We start from the raw sequence: 15,520 nt of genomic DNA on the forward strand, positions 1-15,520 counted from the left end.
GCCCACGGGCCACAACTACTGAGCCCGCGTGCCAAAGCTACTGAAGCCCGCCCGCCTAGAGCCTGTGCTCCACAACAAGAGAAGCCACCGCAATGAGAAGCCCACGCGCCACAACGAAGAACAGCCCCCGCTCTCTGCAACTAGAGAAAAGCCCGCACACAGCAACGAAGACCAAATGCAGCCAAAAATAAATAAATAAATAAATTGATTTATTAAAAAAAAGAGAAAGAAGCAGAAAAATCTCATCTAATTCCCTTGATTTATCGATGTGGCAATTCAGGCCACATAAGTGAAGTGAAGTGACCTATAGAGCCAGAATGGAGGAAGATGGGAAAAGGCAGAAAAGATTAAAACTATGATGTTTGTTCATTGTTTAAAAGAAAAGAGAGAGAGAGAGAAAGAACCAAAAAACGTCTAATAAAATCTGGGTGAAACAGTAAAGATGCCTAAAATAAGCAAGTCTAATGGACCTTGAGAGTTACCAAAATTAACAGTTCACTTGTCTGAAAGAGAAGTGGTTTCAACAGTCTGGTTTTTCATGGTTTCTAACAAATGCTCACTCTTCTGAGAAGAAATGTCAGCTCAGCTAATATTCCAGGCAGGCTTAGAGCACTTGGTGCAGGCAGCTCTCTCCAGCCACGCAGCCCAGGTCCTGGAAAAGGCAGCTACAGGATTCCTGCAGTTGTAGGTAGTGAGTGAGACCCTCTTAAAGAAGAGATAAGTACCAATCCTGAGGTCCTCAACAGGCACAGAGGGCAAGCTCTTAAAAGCAAAGAAGGAAAGTCTACACCAGTTCTGGTGGATCAATGGACTGAGATAAAATCTGAATTTCTAAGAACTCAGGTTACCTAACTTGTTTTTGTTTCACGAGCCCACACATTAAGTAAGTATCACAAAAAATTACACTTTGAAAGTTTTCCTGGCAGAACCAAAACAATATTCCGGTTGGCATTTGTACACTTAGAAGACCCACACTGGGCTTGGGTAGAAAGGTGCCTCTTCAACATATATGCCATCAATGTGGTTCCACTGTCTCTGCGACGTACCTATCGTGTCTACTTTTCTTGGCAGATAAATCATCTCCAGAGGCAGGTCTTCTCTTTTTCCTCGGCGGCATCACTTTACTAAAGCAGTCCGAAGAACTGCAAGACCGCAGACTTCCTACAAAACAGAGTGAAGAGCACAAAAGTAAGGAATGCCACACTGAAACCCTTCCAAAGAACATCAGCGCTAAAAGAAGAGCTTTCACAACTTACATTGCAAAGGGTTTAGACGTTATCTGTAAACATGAAAAAATGAAAAGTGAAAAACTGGTTTTCAGTTCTTCTTTGAGAAAATGTTAGAGTCAAGAAATAAACCTAGCAATGACACAAATAAGTTAATAGTCCCCCCAAAACACACACCAGAAATGAAGTTATCATAACTTCAGTCTACTCTCCAAAAATACTAATATAAATCATCTAAGCTTCCAGCTTCCTTTACACGACAATGTTCCTTCAGAAGGAATTGCACTGCTATCTCATTTCTGTACTTCATTAAGCAAGGCCAGCTCGACTGGTGACCTTGGGTCTAAAATACATACAAGTACATCAGTCCCAACACTCTTAAGCTTCAAGGAATATCTGATTTAAAAAAAAACAGGGCTTCCCTGGTAGCACAGTGGTTGAGAGTCCGCCTGCCGATGCGGGGGACATGGGTTCATGCCCCGGTCCAGGAAGATCCCACATGCTGCAGAGCGGCTGGGCCCGTGAGCCGTGGCCACTGAGCCTGCGCATCCGGAGCCTGTGCTCCACAACGGGAGAGGCCACAACAGTGAGAGGCCCGCGTACCACAAAGAAAGAAAAAAATTTCAAAAAAAACAAAATTTGGATTTTTGGGGCGAAAGCCTGACATGATCTTGAGCAAAACTTCCATAAAAATTTTTAATTTGTTTCTGCCACTTTCAGTCAGGGTTTTCGGAAGCATTAACTTTCATTTGGTAAAAGATATTAAAATGTAACAACAACATGGAACACCTATGGAAACCTTATGGTGAGCCAGGCCCTGCTCTTAACGTTTACACGTATGACGCCTCACTTAACCTCACAACAAGCTTAGAAAAAAAGAATAATCATTACTGCTTATGCAGATAAGAAAACGGAGGCAGAGAGGGGTCAGGTAAGGGGCAAAATTGGAATTCAAACCCAGACAGTCTCACTTTAGACTGTCTTAAACCATTATAAATTACAAGACAATTATAACATAATTAAAATACCCATCTTGGCACAAGTACTATCAGAGATATTACGTCATTTGGTTCCCACAATAACGCTGAATGACCTGCAGGGCAGAGTTAATTATCTCTACTGACTGATGGTAAAAAGTAAGGCTTAGGCATTCAAGAGACTTTCCAAGGTCTCGGAAGTGCTAAGTGGTGAAATCTGGACTGCGCGTCCTCCTCCTTCCGCTGGTGCCTTGGTGGGAGGGAGCCGCTGGGACAGGGCAGCACCGGGTGATAGGGTCTGAGTGCTCTGCATTCAGTGGATGAGCTCTAGCTCCTCACCTAGTCAACGTGGCTCAGTCAGCCAGTGACCTATTCTGGGTCTCTGGTGCATCATCTGAAGAATGAGAGCTATGAGATCTACCTCTCCGGAGTTTTATGAGGGAAAAATATCCATTCAACACGTGCTCACGTGGCCAAGTGTTGCGAGTAGACAGATGTTGGGGTCTGAGTGCCACCAGGGAGGTGCGTGCTCAGGCTGGACCTCCGCGTTGACCCAATCCTCACAATCACCCCATTCTTACGAATGAGGAAACTCAGGCAGAGAGATGAAGCGGCAGCTGGAAGGCAGTAGGTGAAGTCGAGGATGGAACCCAAGCAGCTCAACGGCGAGGCCAAGCTCCCCACCACCACTCACTGCCGCCTCCACGCAGCCTCAGCAGCAGAGACTGAGAAGCTGGGGACTAAGGCCAGAGCCCATGGAGTGTGGATATTCGGGGGCTGGGAAAAGAGGGTGAAGACCTGGGTGGGGAGAAAATCTGGGCGAGTGTGCACTCCCGGAAGCTAAAGCAGGAGGAATGCACAGGGCGGTGGCAACAGTCAGATGCAGAAGAGGCTGGGGACAGGGCTGCAACAGGCTGGGGAAGGATGTGAGAGGAGGGTGTGATCCCAGTGAATGTGGACAGTTCTCTCTAGAAAGCTGTTCAGAAGGCAGGGAGAGAGTTGTCAGTAGCTAACAGTCCCAACCTGGTAAGTGCAATGGTCGGGACTGGAACCTCAATCTCAGGACATACTCAGGCTTCCACCACCACGCTAAGTTCCCGGGCGATGCGCTTCAGGAACAGAACAGCCGAAAGCACCTCTTCTGCCACAAACCAGGATGACAGCGCGAACGAGGCGTGGCTGCAGCGCCGGGTACTGGACCCTGCCTGCTCCTTCAGCCAGAGGCAGCGCCCACCAGGCTGAAAAGACGATGATCCTCAGCCACCCTTCCCGGGGCCCAACAACGGAGGGAGTAGGAGGTTCTTCAGAGACACAAGGCACGCCCGTATCTCTCTCCCCACAACAGCAGCAAAATCAGGAAGAGAAAGAGCCAGAGAACATGCTGCCCACCACACATGCCCCGCTCGTCCTCCCAGGGAAACGGCAGTCCTGTTTACACTGAAGCGTGCAGAAAGGTCTGAAGAGGTGCACGGAGACCCAAGCTTTTGCAGACTGCCAACGGTCAAGATTTATTCTTGTCCATTAATGCCTCGGGGTGGGGCTTGCAGAATGAAAAAGTGGGTCTCGCCTTGCCGGAAAGCCTGCCACGCTGCTCAGAAACGAGTCTGCCTTCAACCTTGAGGCTTGCTTCTCCCGCCTTGGACGTGCACGTCTGAAGGAAAGACACTGTCTCCTGGTACTGGTCACGGTCGGGTTCTGAGCATCTGTTCCGGGAGGAACCTCTCCCTCCTACCAGCGTTTGCAAAACACAGAGGAAATGCACTCATCTCCTCAGCGCGTGGGAAGATGAACACCATTTAAAATAATGTCTTCAAAGTGAGAGAGTGGCATGGACATATATACACATGGACATATATACACATATATTTACAAACGTAAAGTAGATAGCTAGTGGGAAGCAGCCGCATAGCACAGGGAGATCAGCTCGGTGCTTTGTGACCACCTAGAGGGGTGGGATAGGGAGGGTGGGAGGGAGATGCAAGAGGGGGGAGATATGGGGATATAAGTATATGTATAGCTGATTCACTTTGTTATAAAGCAGAAACTAACACACCATTGTAAGGCAGTTATACTCCAATAAAGATGTAAAAAAAAAAAAAAGATAATATGGAATGGGGTGAAACAGGTGGGGGTATAGATAAAACATGACAGCCATCAGTTGGTAAATATTAAAGCTGGATGAGTTCATGGGTATACAAGGGGGAAAAAATAAAAATAAAAAAATAAAATAAAATAAAATAATGTCTTCACCAATATTCACCAATAAAGATCAATCCACCGGCTCCTCTACTATTTGCCTCTTCATAGAAACACTAGCATAATGTCTTGCTTTCACGGATTCCTACTTGACAAGAGTATCATGTTTCTGGTAAACATACAAACATCATAAAGTAACTAACTTTTTCAACTTTATTTTTTTTCTTACTGTTTAAGTTCCACAAATCGCTTTTCCTGGTGTAAAACTTACTCGTATTTTAGTGCCAAAGCATCCCAAATTTGGCATTTTGTTCTTTCACTTATTCCTATGGCGTTCGTTCAGACCTCTCTGCTCTAATCATCGGCATAAGCGAGTGACTGTTAGGGGCCACCCTTCATAATGAAACGGCGTCTGTTCATCCCCGGTGCCCATTACAGCCCAGGCACCCACTGGCTCACTGAGCCTCTTGCCATCCCCCCACCTCACAGGAAGGACGAGTCCAACTCGCACGACACAGCACAGCTCCACAGGTAGAACCCTGGAACCCATTATGACAGTGAAAAGTTCCAGGCTATCTCAAAAGCAATTTTTTAACGCTGAGGAAAACAAGTTTACCTAAAATAATTTGCCAACATGAACCAAGTCAACAAAAATACACAAAGAGCACACAACTCACGGCTCGGTGGCCCGGAAGCTGCTCCCCCAACCCCACATGGCTCCAGGGATTCTACCTGAGCAAGAGCAACAACTCAGGTTTTTAGGTTCATGCACAAAAGTACACCTTGGTTTGCAGGGTTCTGCTTTGTTCACCTGTGCAGACACAGCAGCTAATATATCATCTTAGTACAGCAGTAATACAGTATATACAGTACTGAGAGTCCCACAGTAGACTCGCAAATATTTGTTGAATAAATGTGTTCCTAAAACAAGCGTAAATCAAGTTATGCTTAGAGATCAGTATGTTTCCAGAAATTTGAAACATCTATGAATAGATAATACACCACCATTTCAGATTTTTTTTCCCATTTGTCAGTTAAGACAAGCACTTGATTCTAAGTTTCCTGGCAGGTTGGATTTTTTTAAACACAAATATTCTAGAATGTCTGCTTCTTAAAATAACTCTGTGATGTCTTTTTATAATAAAAACACTTAGACCTAAATGAATGTTTTACAAATTTGTATTTATTCGTATCATTAAATTTAGACTTCACTGCTTTAGAACTTATATCACTTTATCTACCTTAATTAGGAGGGAGGGAGACGCAGGAAGGAAGGGATGTGGGAACAGATGTATATGTATGACTGATTCACCTTGTTATAAAGCAGAAACTAATAAAATTAATTAATTAATTAATTAATTAATTAATTAAAAAAAAAAAGAAGTAGGAAGAGGAGGAGATGAATAATCTCAACTAGTAACCCCAAACTATGGTTCAGGCTCCTTCACATTATCGTGATAGACATTCTGGTGTTCAGTCTATAATATTTCTACATTGTAACAGTGACTCTGAAATCACCTCTCCCATCGTTAGAAGCTCTTTCTTGATGCTGAAGTGTTTAAATGATCCTTAGGAAGGCAATAAAAATTGTTTCTATTTTTTAACCAAAGGTTATGATTTGAGTTCAGGGTCATTTCTTTTTGGTTCAGTTTTTAAGAAGAACAAATAAATTATTCTATTAACTGACTATATTTTCAAATAAATCAGGTAGTCAATGAATATAGCTATTCTTCTTACATTAAACAACTAGAAATACCGCCAACATTTTTAACATATCTATTCCAATATTTGGTCCCAGAAAAATCCATTTTAAAGAGCAATTTAAGTTTACCTGGATCAAACCAAAGGCCTTTTAATGCCTATGCAGCTGGCTGTTTTGATAATAATTTAACTAAGCATGTTATTCTTAATAAATGGCATCTAAGTCACTGCTCCACTGTTTTGTTTTGTTTTGTTTTGTTAATTTAATCTTCCTGCTGTGGGCCTCAAGTAAAAAAAGGTCCTGTTCAGGATTCATTTTTTGTAAGACATATTAAATTGTGTGCCCAGTTTCTAGTCATCCCCAAAGAGGTTTATACAATTAGAGAATTTTTCTGACTTTTCCAAACTTAGTATAAATGCATGTTCCAATACAAAAATCTCACTGTCTATAATTTTCATTATAATGAGTTTGTTGTATCATATAGCCTTGACTCACTTAATAACATTTTACATGTTCATTCTGCCATTTCAATACTTTTCATATAGCCATTTCGCCTCACTTTTCACTGAATAATGTCACAATATAGTAATTTAAGTTGGTAAATAGTATGCATTTTAAGACATCTTACCAGTACCTAAATATTTTATTTCATTTTCTTAAACAGAGCATTGAACTACTTGCTTGCTTCAGTAAAACTAGTAGTGTCCAAATGCGCAATTTTTATCCTACTATTTAAGACCAAAAAATTTCCTTTCCTTTCTCTCTAAACAATACTGACTTTTGACATCTACCATCCTCCTTCATCATTTTTTTTTTTTTGGTCCTCTCTGGCTTTTTAAATTCACTCCTAGTATTTTGTGCTACTTCTCCAATTTTAACATACACACTCTCTCCTTTTTTTTTTTTTCTTTCTTCTTTTTTTGGTGGAAGACTGAAAGCACCAAAGAAAAGTGTTAAAGGAAACAGAGCAGGAAGAAGATACAGGCCTCTTTTGCACTTAGTTTAGCTCTTCCATATACAGTTGTTATAAAATGGCTCAGACTACTGATGGGCCAAGAAATTCAAAGAGGCACTACAAAGAGGCACTATAGTGATTAACTTTCTCAGATTTCCAAACACTATGGATTTTATGTTACTTAATTTTTAAAGTATACTCTGTCAGGTATGGTAATCACAAGTGATGCTATAACCAGATGGGGAAATGGACCACTCTGAGAAATTACTACTGTTAATTGACATTGACTGGCACATACGAGGTACCAGGCACTGCACCAGCAAGTCATATACCAAATATCAGGCACATCCACTGTCCCCAAGGGTGAAAGAGGAGGCATGAGGCCAAACACACTCTCCACTTTCGTTTTCCTTAATTATAGCTTATAGTTATTAAATTGCCACATTCAGGTTAAATATTTAAATGTGAAATTACCACAGTAACAATACTCATTTAAATCCAAAGTTCAACGTTAACTACAGAATGTACAAGACTCAGCACTTAGATGTTTTATTACCTTAGCCAAGGGAAAGACAACCTAAAGGCTTTACAAACACAAAATTCAGTTTTAAAAAATCAAAACTACACTAACTCTTAAGTTTAAAAAATCTCTGATGTCTACCAATATATTGTTCCAGAATAGTAGAGAGAAATGTGGGGTTTTTTTTAAACTTTTAAAACTGGCCCTGAAAATTAGCTAAAAGTTCAACACACTTAAATGTGTATCAATAGAAACATATTATGATATATCCATGAAACAGAAAATCATGCAGTCATTGAAAAATAAAGCTTTATAAATGTGCTGCAATGAAAAGATCTCCAAGATATACTGAGTGACAAAAACAAGAGGCACATACATTTCCTTGCATTTGGGGAAAAACACAGATCATCATCATTTGGGAAACAAATACAAGAATATATGAGTTATCTCTGGAGAGTCAAGGGTGTAGTACTAGTGGGGATAGGAGCTAGGGCTCATAAAATGGGCCAGCAACCTTCGCTTCTTTACACCTTTCTGACATTTCTTTTAAAACCATGTGCATACACTGCTTCTAAAATTAAGGAGCTATAATCAATCAATAAATAAAATTATTAAGCAAACTGTTTTTGACTGCCTTGAGTTGACCTATATTTACTAAAACAGAAAGATCAGGTGAAGGGACCCTCCGTGGCCTGGCCTTCTAGAATACATTCCCCCTTCTCTCATTCATTCCTCTGGAAGAAGGAATGTCTGATCTAACTGGTGATTGGGGCGGGGAGGAACTGAGCAGAGGGGCCCAGCCCCTTCTGAACTCCCTTTCAGATCAACCTGCCAGCAGAAGCTGATATCCTTCCACCATAAGTGGTGGGTTACAGAGGGGCCGGGAGGTGTGCTGTGCTTAATTAGCTGTGGCAGTGATTGCGTGTAAGGCTATCTAATTAAGTTGAAATACTGAAAAGCCTCTGCATTTTTATTGCTCTTCTAAGCTGTGTTTTCCAATACAACAGTTACTTCAATCTCCATCTTGTGCCTCATTTTCAATTGATCCTGAACCAATCTGGAGGGGAAGGGTGGGGAGAGTTCTAAATCCCAACAACCTCTAAGATACACCATTAAGTTAAAAAATTAAATGAAAAAAGAACGATGCTATATAGTATGTATAGTATGAGCTCATCAATGATAAATTTAAAAAAACACTACTATAAAAATATATGCAGGTACAAAAATGTCTGAAAGAACAAACATTAAGTGGCAAACTGGGGGAAGGCTGGACTGGGAGACGTGAAGGAGGACTGTGGCTTTTTACTTCATTTGCTTCTGTGCTATTCACAATTCTCTAACAACCATGTATTCATGTATTACTGCAGTAATTTTCAAAAACTTTAAAATATATTTTAATCATTTTTGCTGGAAGTTTTCATAACTACAGATCAAGTGCAAGTGTCTGAACTTTATGATCATTACAGTTTAGAGAAGTGGTTCTCAAGGTGTGGTCTCCAGACCAGCTGCATCACCATCATCTGGGAGCTGGTTAGAAATGCAAAAACTCTAGGGCCCCACCCCGAACCTACAGAATCAAAAACTCTGGGGGTGGAGTCCAGCAATCCATTGGAACTACCCCTGCCCCCCATGATTATAATGCCAGCTACAGTTTGAGAACCACAGGGCTAGAGAATTGTTTACAATTATCAACTTTCAGTTTTCCCATTCATAAATCCTCAAGACCTATACAACATATACACACACATGCCCCTACCGACCTATCAACTCATTTTACATCTCAAGTCAACCAATATTTATGGAATACCTTCCAAATTGCACAACTGTAGCAACTTTTTAGTATAAACTAAAACACTTCAGTAGAGAAATGATTATTTTGAAACCACTGGGGAGACTCCCCAGCCCCTTTAAAGGAACTGAAGTACTCTGTTGTAAACCAGAGCCCTAGAACAGATTTCCTCCAGGGAAGGAGCTGTGAGATGGCTACCTCCATACACCCTGAAAAACAACCCTCAACCAAGTAACAACTTGCTAATGGAATGCATTATAACTTTATATTAGGAAGTTTATTTAAAATTAAGTAGTGTTAGCATTTATAGATACCTGTTTGGTGATCGTCTTGGCCAACGTCTTCTGTTAGATTCTGCAAGAAATATGTTCATCATTACCAAGAAATCACATACCATACAGCAAGCTTTAAAATTCAATATTTTCATAAACAGCTGATATCTTAATATCCATAATCTAAATTTTATCAAATCCATTTAAAACTACTACTTTAAACAGCTGGTAGTTTTGTCTTTAAAAGATTGACTTACTAGCTTATTAAGGGTGTGGTAGATCTTATGAATATTTGCCAGTGTTGAGAGATGAGAGTTCAGCTGAAAGTCTTTAAAAGAAAAGGGGAAAATTCAGTGTTATTTACTTCTCATATTGCAAAAAGACTACTAAAAAAGAAAGCTCAGAAGTGAAGATAAACAAATGGTTTGATACAACTGAATTCTATCTCCATTAATTTGATACTTATTAAATAAGATACAACATGCAACTACCAACCTATCTGCTAGAAATAAAATCTGACAATAAAATTAAATTCCCAACCGCATGTTAAAATAAAGTTCATGAAATTTTCATGTGAACTATAAGGTAAAACAAAAATACTTCAGTAGTTACAATAGCCTATCAGCAATAAACTTGAGCTTAAAAGAAAAATATCAATAATGCTAGCAAATTAAACAAGTCACAAAAATAGAAGACAGATCTCAAATGAAACTTGTTCACTTTCTCTTTCTCTTCCCCAGAATTACAAGCACAATATCAAGCTCCTGGCAAGAAAATAATAGGAAAGCATCTCAACCATTCAGCATTTCTTACAATATACTTATTTTGTTGGCTCTTATATAACATAGAGCAGAAATGGAATCTAAGCCCCTCCCCTTCCTAATTTAACAAACACAGACAGATCAAAGGACTATCCTGCAAGCTCCCAGTCTGAAAGGCCAGGGCTCTGGGATGTAGTCTATAGTTACCTGCATGGCAACAGTAAAATGTGCCACAGAACCAGAAACACAGAGGCAGAACTCACACTCGCAGAGAAACATGGCCAAATCAAAGACTGTCTCCACATGCCGTCTCTAGTAACTGCACAATGAATCATACACACAAGGCGAATTAAGTTGCTCCATCATACAATCCTGCACAACATAAAACTTTAAACTGTTAGGCTTTTGAATCTCCAATTTCAAATGTCTTTTATAAAGTATGCTTGCCTACATATTAGGCTATGCGAATATGGGTTAAAAGTCTATGAATAATTTCATATTTGAACAAGCAATAGAAGCATTTTCATAAAATATCAAGATTTACAGTAGTTCCTTTTCTTTACTATCATAAAGACTAGTAAAGGTTAGTCTGAAAATAACCTTGAAAAGATACTGTAACTTTCCAAGTTATGCCATTCGGATAAAAAAGAAAATAATCTCCCTTCACTGGAATTTTATGTGGGACACATATCAGATGCAAAGCACGGACACTACAACACGAATTGTCTCTGCTGGGGCTGGACTCTCTGGGCTGCTGCTCCGAATCTGGAAAGCAAGCGGACTTGCCAGCATTTAGAAAGCTTCACCTTCTTTTCTAAATTGTGCCAGGAATCCAGGTCTAGGCTGGCCTGGAGGGCAGAGGGGCCAGCAGGCAGCGGAGACCCTGACATGCACATGCCGCTGCTGGGAGCAGCGGGCTGCACGTGTACATGCGCACATGCACAGCTCTGGCACATGCACGCCGCAGGCACAGCCACCGAGAATGGTCCAAAGAATCAGAGTTCTTGGCTGAGAGGCAACCAGAGCAGGGCTTCAAATATAGACATGTGTTAACTATTTTGCATTATTAATTATTTGGCATCTGAATGGTTTAGCCATATTTAAGGTAAATGACATAATGTGCACAGACCTTGATTTTCCATCTTAATTAGTGCGACTGCACAGAAAAGGATTAAAAACCATTTGGGGTATCCGAGTGTGTATATGTGTGTGTATTTATTTACTTATGCTTCTGTTTCATAAAGCTGGGTAGGGGGCTCTAAAACTAGAAGCAACAGCCTCCTCCTGACCTGCAAAGGCTTTGGGAGCTTAATCTTACACTGCCCCCCTCCCCTGGCACCTACAACCAAGCCATAACCCCCCTTTTTGTACTCTCTCAATTTAAAATTTGGAAGACAAATGATATACTACATTAACATCTTGAAATATTAATTAAACTCCTGGGCCCCCCCCAAAAAAACCAGAAAACTTAAGGGTCTAGATTCTCTCTCACTGAGGCCACACAGAAGGGGTATGCCAAAGATCATTGAAGCAATGAGGTCTCCAGAACTCATGCCATACCACCCTGATGTTAATTCAACTGTCAAGATTCACACAGGAGAATCTAAACTGGTAAATCCTTACACACACACACACACACACACACACACACACACACACACACACACACACACACACACACACACACACACACACACACACACACACACACACACACACACACACACACACACACACACACACACACACACGGTTTCCGCCAAAATACCACTCACTGAGCTTTACAACCTGACTCTGGAGTCTAACAGTCAATTAGAATCTCAGGCCTACCAGTTATTTAACCTAAATTTCAATGTCCTCAGTTGTGAAGTGAGATTACAATGCCTGGATGTGGCAGACAGCCAATGTAATGCCTGGATCACAGTGAGTGCCGAATAAAAGACATCAATTATCACTCTATTCGATTATACCATTTTCCACACCACACAGCTATCTACAATGGTTTCTACTTTCTGTAGGTCCAACTCAAGCCGCACATCAAAGATCTCAAAGTTGGAGCTCCCTCTGTGACTGAGGCATGTGGCCTGATTCATCTCTACTGTGTATGATGGCATTTCTATCTATATTCATATCACCAACTGACGTTCACAATGATGGTGGAAAAAATATACAAAAGCATTTAAGATCGGGTTCTATACATGAAGCTTCACTTTACAGACAACACAAGCAACAAGGTTCATTTCACAAGTCACATAGTATATGTCAGCAATTCTCTATTTCCATATCCAGCGTCTACTACCATAACCACCTTATCATCGCTTCACCAAAAAGAAAGGGAAAAAGAAAAGGAACAGCAGCATGAACAGAATAGTTCTTCTTTAGTTTCACCAAGGTAAGAAGCTGGGGAGTAGACACAAATTCAGGAAAAAAAGACCAAAATGGCATTAAAAGATAAATCCACAAAGGTTAACACATATTGAATTTACGGTTCATCTGTTCAGTGCTCAGGGCAAGTAACAGACCTTGAAATCTAAAATAGATTTCACATCCTTAAGGAATAGATGTTAAGGATAAAGATCAAATGCTTTATAGAGAACATATTTAGGAAAGTACTAACTCATTCATAAAATCTCCTTCTGCTCATTTTTTTTTTTTTTTTTTTTTTTGTGCTGACGCAGGCCTCTCACTGTTGTGGCCTCTCCCGTTGTGGAGCACAGGCTCCGGATGTGCAGGCTCAGTGGCCATGGCTCACGGGCCCAGCTGCTCCATGGCATGTGGGATCTTCCTGGACCGGGGCACGAACCCGTGTCCCCTGCATCGGCAGGCGGACTCAACCACTGCGCCACCAGGGAAGCCCTTCTGCTCATATTTTAATTCCAAAGTATAAATGCTCAGTTAAGTCAACTTTAGTCCATGATCAAAAGGCCCTCCACAGTAGTCACTGGGTTTGACTCTCCTGTGTGACATACGAACCCTACATTCTGTATTAAAAGCGACAAATGGCTCTGCAGAAAGGCACAGCCTGCTTGATAAATGGTCTGCCTAAATTATCTTCTGGGCATTCTTAAAAATGATCAACAAATGCTGACTGGGCATAAAGTTTTCCAGGGTTTTTTTTGGTTTGTTTGTTTGGGTTTTTACATAATTACCATTTGCTGTGACCTACATAATAGAAGAAAGTGAACGCCAATGAGAGTCAAAATTCACTTCCCCCAAACTACTCTCGGTATAGAATCCCACAACATAGGCAGAGACATAAATATTAGGAATAAAACAATTATTGGTAAGTTCAGACAATGACCATCAACCAAAAGAATCAAATTTCAGAATTAACAGTCCTAAGGAGTTTACTTCCGTAAGAGGGTCAGAAACAATTTAAATACATAAAAATCCAAACCTTTCTTTTATGACATAAATAGTCACTTGTTAAATATAGCTGGGAGGTGATCTTAATTGCAACAGCAATGAAAAGCAATAATACACGTAGGAATAAGCTTAAACATGCAACAACCAAATGAAGAAACAATGAAAGTTTCCTGAAAGACAAAAACGCAGAGATATTATATTCCTGGAATGGAAAGACCCAGTATTGTAAGGCGATCACTTCACCCTTTACTAAAGTACAAATTAAATGCAGTCAAATTCCTATTCTCCCTGCCTCCCACTTCCCCACCCCAAAAAAGAAGTGGGGGAAAAGGAAGGGAGTCAGGCAAGCTTAGCAGATTGATTCTAAAGTTCATCTGAAAAGAACAAACATGCCTGACTTGCCAAGAAATTGTTGAAAAAGAAGAATGAGGAAGAATTTGCCCTATCAGACAATACATAATATAAAGCAGAGGTTGGTAAATTCTCTGCAGAGGGCCAGATCTTAAATATTTTAGGCTTTGTGGGCCATCCGACCTCTGTTATAACTACCCTGCCACTGTAACTCAAAAGCAGCCATAAACAATACACAAGCAAAAGAGTGTGGCTGTGTTCCAATAAAACTTTATTTATAAAAACTTGGTGGTGGGCCTGACTGGGGCCATGGGCTGTAGTTTGGCAATGCCTGGTATAGAGGTAATTATAAAAATAATTATAATACAAATCAATGGAAGAGAGCTAATAAACGTATGTCTGTATATATGCCTGCAAGCATGTCTGTAAGTATGTATAAACACATATAATTAATATGATTAACTGGCATTTCAAATCAATGAAATACTCTGGTTTCTCTTCAGATCGAATAAATCTTTTACCTTTTTTTTTTCAAATCAATGGGCAAGAGATAATTATTTCGCAAACAGAGGGGCAACCAACTACCATGTGGAACAAATTAAAATTAATTTCAACCTCACCCAAAGCATGGAAGGGCAAGGCATCCAAAGCAAAAGAAAAGTCCGTATCATGGACTCAGGGCTCTCTCTGCACATTCCACCTCTACCCATGTACCCAATTTCGTCTCTTACTCATCTTCCCCTTGCTCACTCTTCTCAGTTGCAGTGAGCTTCCTGCTATTCTGTGAACACTCCAAGCATGCTCCTACCTCAGGGTCTTTGCACGTGCTATTCTCGTTGTATTGAGCACTCTCTCCTCTAATAATAACATGGCTTGCTCTCACACTTAATCAGGTTGCCACTGAAATATCACCTTCTTACAGAACCTTGCCAGACCCAACAAATAGGACCCATTCTTCACTATCACTTTACCATGCTTTACCTCTCTTTATGGTATTAGTACCTCCTCATATATGTCATATTTGTGTGTCATCTTCCTCTCGCATTAGAATGTAAGCTTCACAAAGGTGAGAACTTGCTTGCTCTTGTCCACTGCTGTATCCCTCGTACCTAAAGCAATACCTGGGAAACATCAGGTGCTCGATAAGTACTCAAGAAATAAATGAATGCAGGTACAAAGGCATCAAGACTTAAATTCAGTATGTTCAGGGTATTTCAGTGCATTCACACCATTAGATCTTCATATGTGAGAAGCAGCATGGTACCAGGAGACTCAAAAGGCAGGCAAGGTCAGAAAAAGGCAGCTCTGAATCCTGCTTAAGAGTTTAATCTCCTAAGGACTTGTATTTCCAATTGGACCATCAGAGGGTATGCAAATGTAACAGATAAACAGGGCACATTCAAGC

At 40.6% G+C, this 15,520-nt stretch overlaps 1 protein-coding gene across 6 annotated transcripts in view; it reads right to left on the reverse strand.

Annotated features, from left to right (window-relative positions):
* Nucleotides 1–15,520, reverse strand: part of DCUN1D4 (defective in cullin neddylation 1 domain containing 4) — a gene marked incomplete at its 5' end in the record, with an annotated part of 69,857 nt that overhangs the window by 40,458 nt on the left and 13,879 nt on the right. For 3 of the 6 annotated variants that reach the window (XM_081229734.1, XM_081229731.1, XM_081229736.1), the window contains 3 exons: nucleotides 1,047–1,161; nucleotides 9,680–9,719; nucleotides 9,895–9,965. In XM_081229734.1, the coding sequence (XP_081085860.1) occupies nucleotides 1,047–1,161; nucleotides 9,680–9,719; nucleotides 9,895–9,965 (226 nt within the window). Of the gene's footprint in view, nucleotides 1–1,046; nucleotides 1,162–9,679; nucleotides 9,720–9,894; nucleotides 9,966–10,661; nucleotides 10,718–15,096; nucleotides 15,237–15,520 lie in introns of all 6 variants that reach the window. The other 3 variants (XM_081229733.1, XM_081229732.1, XM_081229735.1) reach the window with 3 other exon arrangements.

The sequence above is a fragment of the Mesoplodon bidens genome, assembly GCF_964165515.1.
Source record: "Mesoplodon bidens genome assembly, chromosome: 1".
In the NCBI taxonomy this organism is placed as follows: domain Eukaryota; kingdom Metazoa; phylum Chordata; class Mammalia; order Artiodactyla; family Ziphiidae; genus Mesoplodon; species Mesoplodon bidens.